The sequence below is a fragment of the Labrus bergylta genome, chromosome 14, assembly GCF_963930695.1.
Source record: "Labrus bergylta chromosome 14, fLabBer1.1, whole genome shotgun sequence".
NCBI classification, from domain to species: Eukaryota; Metazoa; Chordata; class Actinopteri; order Labriformes; family Labridae; genus Labrus; species Labrus bergylta.
Genome location: NC_089208.1, coordinates 17,360,951 through 17,373,636, shown reverse-complemented (window position 1 = coordinate 17,373,636; position 12,686 = coordinate 17,360,951). Strand labels below are relative to the sequence as shown.

Sequence of the window (12,686 nt, the reverse complement as noted above, 5' to 3'; positions counted from 1 at the left end):
AATTATCTAATGAAGAAGGAGGCAAATGTGCAAGTGCAACCATATTCATACTTATGGCACATATTAGCCATGGATGGACACAAACACGCAGCACTGCATGCTCATAGGCCTTTCCATACAAACTACACTGCTCAAAAAAATAAAGGGAACACTAAAATAACACATCCTAGATCTGAATGAAAGAAATATTCTTATTAAATACTTTGTTCTTTACATAGTTGAATGTGCTGACAACAAAATCACAAATTATCAATGGAAATCAAATTTATTAACCCATGGAGGTCTGGATTTGGAGTCACACTCAAAATTAAAGTGGAAAAACACACTACAGGCTGATCCAACTTTGATGTAATGTCCTTAAAACAAGTCAAAATGAGGCTCAGTAGTGTGTGTGTGGCCTCCATGTGCCTGTATGACCTCCCTACAACGCCTGGGCATGCTCCTGAAGAGGTGGCGGATGGTCTCCTGAGAGATCTCCTCCCAGACCAGGGCTAAAGCATCCGCCAACTCGTTCTGTTGCAGGCAGCAGAACGTTCTCCACGGCGTCTCCAGACTCTGTCACATGTGCTCAGTGTGAACCTGCTTTCATCTGTGACGAGCACAGGGCGCCAGTGGCGAATTTGCCAATCTTGGTGTTCTCTGGCAAATGCCAAACATCCTGCACGGTGTTGGGCTGTAAGCACAACCCCCACCTGTGGACGTCAGGCCCTCATACCACCCTCATGGAGTCCGTTTCTGACCGTTTGAGCAGACACATGCACATTTGTGGCCTGCTGGAGGTCATTTTGAAGGGCTCTGGCAGTGCTCCTCCTGTTCCTCCTTGCACAAAGGCAGAGGTAGCGGTCCTGCTGCTGGGTTGTTGCCCTCCTACGGCCTCCTCCACGTCTACTGATGTACTGGCCTGTCTCCTGGTAGCGCCTCCATGCTCTGGACACTACGCTGACAGACACAGCAAACCATCTTGCCACAGCTCGCATTGATGTGCCATCCTGGATGAGCTGCACTACCTGAGCCACTTGTGTGGGTTGTAGACTCCGTCTCATGCTACCACTAGAGTGAAAGCACCGCCAGCATTCAAAAGTGACCGAAACGTCAGCCAGAAAGCATAGGAACTGAGAAGTGGTCTGTGGTCACCACCTGCAGAACCACTCCTTTATTGGGGGTGTCTTGCTAATTGCCTATAATTTCCACCTGTTGTCTATTCCATTTGCACAACAGCATGTGAAATTGATTGTCAATCAGTGTTGCTTCCTAAGTGGACAGTTTGATTTCACAGAAGTGTGATTGACTTGGAGTTACATTGTGTTGTTTAAGTGTTCCCTTTATTTTTTTGAGCAGTGTATATATGGAACGGTGTTATATAACACTGTCTCTCGGTTGTCTCTAATGCATAGACTAATGCATCAGCAATGAGCTCCATCAAATATATCAGAAAAACAACACTCCCTGAGTTAATTATCTCAAGTCCTTACTTAAACACACTGAACAAATAAGTCAAAATAATTCATTAATATTTAATTATGCCAACACAAGGCTCAAACAGGCTTATCAGTTTAATAAAAGAGTATTCTTCTGCTCCATGCAGAAGAACTCGCCCATGAAATCGTCTCCAACAGCACCTGGGGCAAAGTGAAATAGGGAGTGTGATGCTAAGGAATGTGATTGTGTGTGTGTGTGTGCGCGTGCGTGCGTGCGTGCGCCAATGTTTTTGTGTATGCATGGACTTGTGTGTGCCTGGCAGAAACACCAGGTTATGCAATGGAGGTTTTAGGTTCCAGCCCAGGTGGAGATGATGACAGAGAGGAAGGATTGATAACTCTCAAGCTGACTGAGGTTGAATAGGGAGTGTGGGAGGTTACACGGTTTCTGCTGCTCTCCAACATGTGGATGAGGCTCAATAACATCTTCACAGCAGACTAAGTAATCAGTGGCCTTGTGCGCATGTCACTGAGCAAGAGAGCAAAAATAGAGCAAAAATAGAGCACTGTGTCACTGGGTAAAAAAATAACAGACCGTGAACTTGCACTGTGACACACACTAACAACAACACATGAAACCACAGTTCCCCTGGCTTGACCTAAACATGTTTGTCACATTATACTTCCTCCCTCTGTCCCCCTGTTTCCTGTCATTAACCGCCACTGCTAACCACAGCAGAAAATGCCACAAAAGGTATAAATAAGCTCCCGTATTATAAAAATCCATGATTAATGGTTGGAAATGTTTTTCATGCACAAAAGTTTAAATGGTGCACTGTAACATCAAAAGTGTAGATATGCAAATTGATTGTGCAAATGTAGTCAAATAAATGATCTTGATATCACAAGATATAATTGAATACAACAGAAGGAGATGATGTGTAGATTAATCTATGTTACAGATTAGATTATGTCAAGAGCGGTCTTGAACATTGCACTAGACCTGTAACAATACAGCTGAGACCTGTAACTGTACAGCTGGAGACACTTTTCATAATTCATCCAGAAGACCTCTTCAAATCAGATGTCTCATGTCAATTTCTAAAACATAAACGCTGGGGGATTAAACAGACAATAAACAAATGCTCAACCATTTCAAATGATGAAACAGACTAAATGTAAGGAGCACATATTAAGAAGGTCCCTCTCTGTAGTACTACAATAACTCTTTATTCGTCATTACAACAGGGATTTCTGAAATCCTTAAAAATAGTCTGAACCTTTAAAAATCACTCCCAATAAATGGCAGTCAAAACTAATTTGAAGTTTGCGTATGTGAAGTTTGCCAAGTGCATATTTTAAAAAAAGTCAGTTAAATAAGTTTGATGAAAGGCATAGTGCTGCTTAGATGATCTTGCCTACTATTCTGGATCTCCAAATGTCTGAATGCATGTTGTTTGAAGGCCCCCAAAAATGTCAGGTTTTTTTTTTTTTTTTTTGTGAAATAAGAATGGTGATGCAAAAAAAATGTTTGTCCCATTTATCTTATCATTAGTGTTATGTCTAATGAAATAATCGCGGTGTGATATTTGTCGATTCAGTGCAACTCGCCTCCACATGCATACATTCATCTGATTAGGAAAGATTACTCCATTTAATTTAGTAGAAAATCCTAATTCCTTTGAAGTGCTTTAAAATTACCATGCAGGGCTCTGTTGAATTCTTGTTGTGATTACATCTCTTCAAATTATCCTGTGACTACTTCATAGAATTAACCTGTCTGTATATTTGGCAGTATCTTTATTTAGACTGAAAAAGGGGAAAATAAGGGGATACCACCCCTAGAAATGTTTTTTTTAAAGTGGGTACAAATATGAAAGACTGTGTGGGGGGGGGGGGGATGCATAGTAGCAAAGTGCTGTGACACACATGATAGGCTGACTGTGCGTGTTACTTGTAGCGTATAAGTCCAGACACAGAACAATGCAGTTAACTGGGTCGCCGTTGCCGACTGGCTGTGCCAAACAGCTGGAGAGATGGAGAGGGACTGTGATTGAGTCATTAGGAAGGAGGAGGAGGAGGAGGAGGGGGGGTGATGAATAAAGAGGGAGATGCCAGACCAGTCTAAGGGAGACAAACTAGTTGTCAAGCAAAATGAGAATACATGTTAACCCTGTCAACAAAACATATATCATCAACACAATAAAACTATATATATAGATCCACTTTGCATGATGAATAGAAATGAAGGACCACCAGTGGGTGTCTGCTATCTGGCTGTATGTGTATGAGTGTGTGAATAATACATGCAGCAATACTGGCTTTCTCTCACAAAATGTTCATCTCTGCTGTAGAATAATAAAGTGCACAGCCACTAGACCCAAAGCAATTTAAGTTTCACAATTTGAGGGCTCTTATTTTTACCCACAACCCCCCCCCCCCCCCCCCCCCCAAAAAAAAAATACAAAAAAATAAATAACAGTGTAATCATCCTCACAATAAAGAAATACGTCACATCAGTGAGGCTCCAAAGGGTTCAAACAGGATATCAGACAGTAACGAGATGTTTATATTTATGCTCCCAATCGTCAGCAGCTTAGCATTGGTGACTTAGCTGGTGTGTCATTAATGTAAAAGCTACCTAGCTGGTGGCTAACAAGCAGTGTGTAGCAAATTATCGTTTACCGCCATCACGAGTTGAGTATTTACATCCAACATAAAGACTGTTGCTTTTTTGCCTCACAAAGCGAAGCGGCATTTGTTCGTCGTCTGAGTGAAACCGGGGGAAACGTGGACTCGTCTCCATGCTAGTCACATTTTCTTTCATTTAACGGGTATCGTCCACTATAACCAGCCATGTCTGGGGCTAACTCGGTAGCCAACCAGCTAGTAGGAGCCCCTGTGGTAGTAATATCGATGGTACATCAAGACATTGCACGGCTGCCTTTGTAGTCCACACAGAACCGCTAAACAACATTAAAAAAAACAGATGTGATACGACTGTAATCTCAACGGTACCTTTTCCGCGTCGACCTTGGTGACTACAGGCTCATTTCCAGGATCGGGTCCTTTGTTTTTATGTGATTTAATGACTTGTTTTCATCAATCCGTCTCGTCTCTCTCCTCCAGGAGTCGTGCCGCCCCGGCTGACAGCCCTACTCCTCGGGATGACAGCGCCCCGCCCTTAGCAACCAATCAAATGACGACGTTCTGGGAAACTGAGGCAAAGCACGTTTCCTGTTGGTCAGTGGCCGTGTCTATCATCGTGGTCGCTAGGGGCGCACCTCGGTCCAAGGGCAGGACACCTGCTATGGGAAGGATGCTGAGCGCCGCAGGTGCGGTCAAATCAAGTGTGTTGAAAGAGCTGTGGAAGAAAATGAAAGACACGTTGCAGCATTACAATTATGCATGTTTACCCCCAAGCAGCTGCACAAACAGTCGGCTTGTCATCAGCATTCATTTATTCAAAAATATCTCATTAAAAAAGCTGAAGGATGCTATTGCGCATGCCTTTTAACCGCAACGTCAACGTTTCTGTCCCAAGCAGTGACCTTGCTTGCATTTTTAAACCCCTAAATCCCCTGAAAGGCAACTTTTTATCTTTCTTATACTCTATTATATATATTTGTATTCACTTATAATTTGCTTTTTTGCTTTATTTCCCTTGTTAACCAAAACAACATGACAAATTCCTTGTATGTGTAAATGTACTTGGCAATAAAAAAACTATTCTGATTCTGATTCTGATCAGGAACCTTGTAAAATTGCATAGTAAATTATAATCCATTGAGAGTATACTGCATGAAAATATTTGTATTCACCATGTTCAAATGATCATATGGCAGTGTTAAGTAGCCTAAACTAAGTACGCTGATAAGGTTATGATAGCTCTTTGGAAATAAAGGGTTGAATGCTAAAATGTTAAGCTCTGTATCAAATAGATGTTGCAGCCCTGCACAGTGATAGAAGTCAATTAAGACAAGAGTATAAATAGAAAACTCAGAGACCAAGTCAGATTATTTTTTCTTTATTTTCTTAATGGTGAAAAGAGGGAGACAGGAGCGGGGGGACGGTCTTCAGTGCTGGTTTTTTTTGGAGAAAATAACTGTTTACTGTGTGTTTATGTGTGTGCTGAGACAAATGCTGCCTTTGAATAGCCAGCTTTGTACATTTAAAGGTACTTTTTTATTTCAATTTATCAGTAATCTCGGGAGAAACAAATAAACACACCAGTCCTCTGCACCAAATATTATTTTGAAAAAAACTAAAGGACATCTTTAAGGCATAATAGGAACTCGTGGTTCTTTGTTCATCCCCAGGGGGCTTCACTGCTTGGAATACTTTTTTGTACAAACGTTTAACTGTCCAACCTTCTCTTTTTCCATCACTATGCAAGTATTGATGATTGTCGTTCACTTTGGGTCAAAGGCAGCAAAAGAAGAATATAATACATCAGTATCAAAAAGTATAAATAAAAAATAGCAAGGACAGTCCATATGTCGTCAGTGACAACAAAACAATCAATGCTTTATATAGAGCACCTTTTCAGTAACAAGATGATTTATCATACAGGCTCAGATAAAAAATAGTAGGAGCACATGCAGAAGAATTGATGTCTTCTACCAGACAATTGAGTACAATTTTAATTACCGGTAATGCCATGATATGAAAAACCTAAAAAACATGGCATGGCATCAATTTCCACACATAACTCATGTAAAACATTCAGTGATTGTTGATAGTGAAGTCTATTAAGAGCAGGTGTACAGAAGGATTTTGGCACTTAAATTGAAATATTAATTTGTTTTTTGTGGGCATTCAATGAAAGCAAATACAATTGTTAAAGGAAGAATGAGAGACTTTTTGATCCAGTAGATGTCGCCCTTGAGCAACAGCATGAAGGAGTCAAGCACGAGCAGCGGATAAAATAGTCCTTGGCTCGAGCTGCAATTGCCTGTGGCCTGCATTGTTGTGTTAGCAGCTAATGTTAGCCCACTTTAGTAAGCTTGTAATTTCACATTGCATGTAAATATACTCTGAATGACCGAGATCTAAAATATGCTTATGTGACATTCAAATAAGCGCAGTGAGTATGTTATTCTTTTCTCTAGTCCTTGACTAAAACAGCTTTTATACGCAGAGGGGAGGAGCTGGCCACCTCGTCCATGTAAATATGATGTAAACACGGCTCTGTCAACAACACAGCCATCAGGACTCACGCTTCTCACTCATTGCAGACAGTCATGACTCAGAGATATTTACATAGTATATACTTGATTTCTGCTTTTATGAAGTGCAAGTCTTATTTCTTTTCTTTTTTTTGCATTCCTTAGTGCAGTCTGTTTAGCATCACATCAGGGGAGACTGTAGCTGAAGAAGTGCAAAGAGTCTTCCAACAATCATGAGGCTGGGGCTTCGATCCTGTGCTCATTGTGTCCACAAGTTTATTTGACTTTGAGCAAGACCCCCAAGGTGATCACTGTTTTTATTTGTGGGATGATAAAAGTGTAAACTTCTTAACACACAGTCCTGTCTCATTTGAACATGTTAAAAGGCCTCCAGCTGTCGGTGCCTGACCCGTTTGTTTGCCAGGTAAAGTTCCTTCCTCCCTCAGGCGTAACGAGGGTCTGGCCCGGTCAGTGATGCCTGCTGGATGTAGGCTGACGGCTGGTATGAAGGAGCCCTCTGTGTCTCCATGAAGATGGTGGAGGAGGTGAGGCTTTTACGGTCTTTTTTCAAGTTGTGTCTCCTCTGCCAACGACAGAGTAAGAGTTCCACCTGCTCTCTGAAGAAGCTGGTCGTCAATGTGTACAGGATGGGGTTCAAAGCGCTGTTAATGGGAAGGATGAAAATGACAACCCAGCTGGAGATGGTGCCTGAAAGAGAGAAGGAGAAAAGTCCATATTTGGATGTGAAGAGATATGTGGTTGTTTTTATTCTGCTTTTCCTTATACATTAAAACTGGTGCTGCTTTACGTTTTCACAAATACAGGCAGGCCTCATTGAGAGGCCCCTATGTTTTAAGTGATGATTAGTTTGCAATTTAAAAACACATAAACAAGGCTGTCTCCCTCTCTCCCATGCAGTGAAGCAGGTTGGTATGGATGGGCTGTCTTACAAAGCAAGATTAAATAAGTGATTTGTAATTTAATTTGTTTATATCCTTATGTTTATATCCGTAGTTAGATATTGTTTCTGTTGTAAATTTACAATTTTATAGTCTTTCCCATCTTTGCTACGCACAAGTTTTGTTTTAAAATAACTAAAGGCCTGTCTTGTCTTGACGCCTGTCCCAAATCAAGGCAGGGTCATTTGATACTGTAGGTCTGGTGCCTCTTTCACCAGAAAGAAGACGGTTTAATCAAAGGGTTGTGAAGGAGGAATATCACTATAACATCGTGGTGAAAAACTGTTATCATCAAGGGCGCAAGGAGATTCAGAGGGCAGAAGTGGCACTGGCATGCTAACCCCGCAGGGTCAGGAGACCCCAGAAAAAGACGACATTAAAATAGAGCAGCCGACCAGGTAGAAGAGACAATTGTTAGCATAATGATTGAAAACCTTGGGGACTTAATGCTGATGTGTTGTCTGATGGTTTTATTTAACTTAAAAGGCGAACATGTGTTACCTTCATCCCTGACAACTTGAATATCACCAATGTAATATCTTAACTCGTGTTGTGTTTTGATTGTAGTTTTATAAAACTTTGTAGAAATTCATTAAGTAACCTCTGTAAGTTTTCCAAAACTGTGATCACACTTTGTGTCAAAAGAGAGGAATGTAAGGGAATTTTGACAAATACATTTTTGTAAGAGGAGTAATTAAGAGCAGATGATGCTTTCCTGAATTATCCTCTTTATCACCTACTAACTGCTGATTACCGTCTTTAAGAGAGGTGTGATTGCCTTTAAGCATGATGTTTTGCTGTTGATGTTTAGTTCTATTGTTGTTAATATTTTTTGATTCGGACTTTAGTAGGGTTTTCTGTATTCAAGAAGCAGTGTAAGCTGACTGTCAGGAGGGAAAACATGGCCAATGTTTTTTCTCCGCGATCACGTCTTAAAGGTTTCCTGAATCATATCACATCATGTTCATATTTCTTTTGAGAACTAGCAATTCTCTTATTTTTGGAAGACATTTCTCTCACAAAGCCTAGGCTATTAATTCAGTTAGTCTATTTCATTACGTTTTGCGGTAGTAAGGGTTCGAACCTACTAATACTTCATTTTCTCCTCACCAGGTATCTCCACCTCCAATAATGAGAGGACTTTCACCAAAAATATGGGAATCCAGCAGAGGGCGTCAGAGAATACTATGAAGAAAAACCTGTTGGCCACGGCCACGTCTCTGTGCAGTCTGCTCCTCAGGTCTGTGGCGTTGATGCCGGTTTTATAGATGGAGTAGAACATGCTGGAGTAGGAGAAGACGATCACCAGGAATGCCACCAGGTTTAGCCCTAAAGAAATGAACATGCTATTCACACACTTGGAGGCAGTGGTAGAAGAAGCAAAAGTCATTTGCACTTATTTTCTGTGTATCTAAATAAGTAAAAGGTGTGTATGGTGTATATGGCTATTTGATTATTATCATTAATAGTACCACATTTATTGTTTATTATGTTATACCTGTTGTTTTTTAACAACTGTACTCTGCAAACTCTGCAAAGTGCAAACGTTTTCCTGAGCTGCTGTAACGAGTATATTTCCCCCAATAAGGAAAGTTAAGCTCATCCTCAATACCCTTTTAAATGAAAAGAACAGAAGCACTATCTTGCAATCTGTGTTCATTTAGGCAAGGTTATATCTTTTGATGTATCAGAGACGCTCATCTGAGTTTGCATTTAGATGACATATTTTTAGTTTGTTGCTTAAAGCAGTTTTCACGGAAATATGCCTTTGCAAGAGTTTTTATATTTAATTTACCCAGAAAAATCCCTGTTGAATATCCTCTGGCGGTAGCTTTTTCCTGCCTGTCAGAGTGCAGAGGAAAGCACACTCCATTTCGGCCGTAGTAGTTTCCAAACAAGTCTTCGTTCATGAGGGGCACAGCAGCAATAATGAACCCGAGCAGCCAGATAGAGGCCAGGACCACCTGACAGCAGGACAAGAAACATGCAGCTTAGGATTTCTGGAAAAGCATTTTCCCTTGCCCAAAGTGAAAGTCATTTGATTTTCACTCGTTCAGTGTCATTTACTTCAACACAGCTTACACTAAGTGTTTATTTAGTACTAATGAATCCTTCAAAAAAAAAAAAAAAACATAACTATTAGATGTTAAAGAAAAGGTCAATGTTATAGAGGGTCCTGTGTCAGCAAGAGGCCTTGGCAAGAGTTTATCAGCAGAATAATAGTGAGAAGGTCAGAAGTGCAGAGTTCACAGCTCCATGTATCTGATTTGGATGTTTCTGGGCAGAGATTGGGAAGTTCTGCCAAATATATTACATTTCTTTTCTTTTTTATTGTATGGTGCTGCTGTTAGTCAAGTTTTTCAACACATCACTTTTAAGAAGTTGAGCTGAACTCTAGTCAAGGGAAGAAATACTCTGAGATGTGTTGTTTACTAAAAGGTGCAAATGTCAAAATATAATCACTTGTTTGATGAGTCTTTTCTGATCTTTGATCTCGATCTATATTGAGAATCCCTAATTAGATGTTTTTGTACACAAGGCTACTGGAGAGGGTGCGGGTTTTTGTGGTTTTATTTGCAAAGCTAAAATGTTTAACCTTCGAACATTGAACACATTCATGGCTCTACCTGGCTGTAATTTAATTTATTGTGTCTATTTTTAAATATGGCTAAAGCAAAGGACAAAGAGTCTTCCTACTTTATACAATGACTGAGTGTTGTGCAAAACATGAAATGCATTATGCAGCTGCTTTGTAAAGAAAAAACACAATAATGTCCAATGTGTTCACACTATGTCGTCTTATGATTATTAACAACTGAAAAGGAAGTAAGAAAAATCAGAGATTGTTCGAGAGAGTCCCTGAATAAAATTGCAAATTCAAATGAATCTAATGAATGACAAAAATAAATGATTCAGCAGAATCTTTCTTTGCTCTCCTAACAGTGTAGCTCACCCCAGTCTGAAGTTTGCCTGGGCGCAGATTGCTGAAGGGAAAAACAATGACCAGAAACTTCTCCAGAGTCAGGTAGGTCAGAAGAAGGACGGACACCTTAATGAAAAAAAAACAACATTTAAACAAATCCAGTCACAATAGTCTGTTTCACTTTTGTCACTTGTTCCAGGAACTTGTGGGAGTTTTAGAAACAGTTTTCTTCATCAATGTTGCACAAGATTCTGTGAGTCTACTATCAGTCACATACATGTAGACACTGCAGTCTGCTATTTTATTTAATAGAACCTCATGCCACAATACAGAAAGATATTCCCAGTGAGCTCACACATTTTAAATCTTTGAGAAAGATAGAACTCGTATTAAGTCCTACAGTCTTTGTGTCAGTCAGGGAGCAACAACGCCAGTAAACAGATTCATTCAGACAGAAAAGTGAAGTGTACAGTGTTAAATTTAGAGTACACTGACTGCTAAAGGTTCACTTTCTGCAGGCACACAAGATCATATCATGTAACAGGCTGTTAAAAGCAGTTGATGATAAGAAAAATAGATTATTAAATTCTCCCAAGGGAAAACTCGTATTAGAGATTACAAAGCAAGTGGATAACAGGCTGGAAAAGGGCTGAAAGCAGCAGCTGAGAGGGGATCAGGTGAAGAAGCAGCTTTAGCAGAATCCGAGTGTGGAAGCTTAAAAACAAAAAGATACATCTCGGATGTGAAATGAAGCGCACACTTCATTGTGTCCTCAGGTTTCACCAAACACCAACAGCTTATCTGTCTGTATAAATACTGGTGTGTATGTGTGGATGTTAATCGATAGTAATTACCTCTGATGATAGCATGGCCAGGAATCCAATGGTCCGACACTCCACGCTCTCCATCCACAGCAGAGCGTTACGATTGTACTGCCCCCGGAACTTCACATCAAACACTCCCACGAAGAAGAGATACACACCCATGAGGCAGTCTGCACCTGAACGATAAGAGATGATAGTGACATTAACAGAGAGAGGTGATGAGTGAGGCGTTCACTCATCACCTGCTGGTACCCCAAAGCAATACAAACTAAGAAGATAAAAAAAGTAGAAAATAAACAAATTGTGAACAACGACCTAGATAAGCCAAAATGTAAATCGATGTGGTTGCTTTGAGGTTCAACATCTCCTCTTTGAAGCTGAATTTTTAAATATGGAGATCAATCTCACACATATTATCAAATGAAACGAAGCATCTCACTCAGGTTTTGGGGGTTTTACATGCAAATAATTGGCCTGCATTTGTTTGACTGCTGGATCGTTTGAGTGTTCTGTCTGATGTTACATCTTTATTATCAGATGTGTTCCACTTTATACTTTTTTCAAATATATAAACAGTTTACACAGGTGACATAAACGTGTTCAGACTGATGAAAAATTCATTGTAAGAATAACGACGCCGCTATGGCGCCGCTAAAATGTTATTGATCTGATCTGGATGCTTTTTCAATTTATGCAAAATAATATGAACCGCTAATGCCACTAAAACTCTCTCCAGAACACAGCTGTTGACCTGCTGTTCAGTGTTTTTATTATCCACATTGTCCACATGACCAATGATTTTAAACTACTCTATTAAAACAAGATGATTTACTTTACTAACACATGTCCCCATACTGTATAAAATTTCATTTCAAATTTCTATTTCTATTCATTCAAATGATAGAAGAGAAGTATTTATTCCAGTGATAGGCGCTGCTTCAGCTCACATGTCAGATTTAATGCCAAAGATCTTAGCCTTTGATCATCCATTTTCTTTTGTTATGTAAGACATGACATTTTACAGGACTTCTGGTATTGGAGGTTTTTCTCACGTCTTGAATTTAGCCCGCCGTGTTAGTGCAATTTTCTTTTTAGTATCAAAATTGAAATCTTATGTTAGCAAATCCCAGCAACTGCCTCTATTCACTTCATATTATGAGCAACAGGCTACTTACATAGCCAGGGCTGGATATCCTAATGCAGTATGTCCATTTGTTATTCCCAGGCTTGACTATAATGTAACAGATTATACCTTTAACAGCTCCAAAAAGGCTTTTTCTTTTGCTAGAGCCTAATTCCAAATTGATTCAAATATGTTCCAACAACAGCCATTTGATTGCCCGTAAAACCCATTAGATAAGAAGCCAGATAGCCCAGCGGTCACACATGGTCTA

General features: G+C 40.0%; 1 protein-coding gene across 2 annotated transcripts in view; it reads right to left on the bottom strand.

The window, feature by feature from the left end:
* Window positions 1-5,429: 5,429 nt before the first annotated feature.
* Window positions 5,430-12,686, bottom strand: part of rxfp2a (relaxin family peptide receptor 2a) — a 40,732-nt gene continuing 33,475 nt past the window's right edge. The window contains exons 16-20 of one of the 2 annotated variants that reach the window (XM_020644069.3): window positions 11,323-11,468; window positions 10,499-10,594; window positions 9,341-9,509; window positions 8,656-8,874; window positions 5,430-7,294 (exon numbers count right to left, since the gene is read on the bottom strand). In XM_020644069.3, the coding sequence (XP_020499725.3) occupies window positions 7,029-7,294; window positions 8,656-8,874; window positions 9,341-9,509; window positions 10,499-10,594; window positions 11,323-11,468 (896 nt within the window). In that variant the 3' untranslated portion in view covers window positions 5,430-7,028. The remainder of the gene's footprint in view (window positions 7,295-8,655; window positions 8,875-9,340; window positions 9,510-10,498; window positions 10,595-11,322; window positions 11,469-12,686) is intronic. The other variant, XM_065962982.1, reaches the window with a different exon arrangement.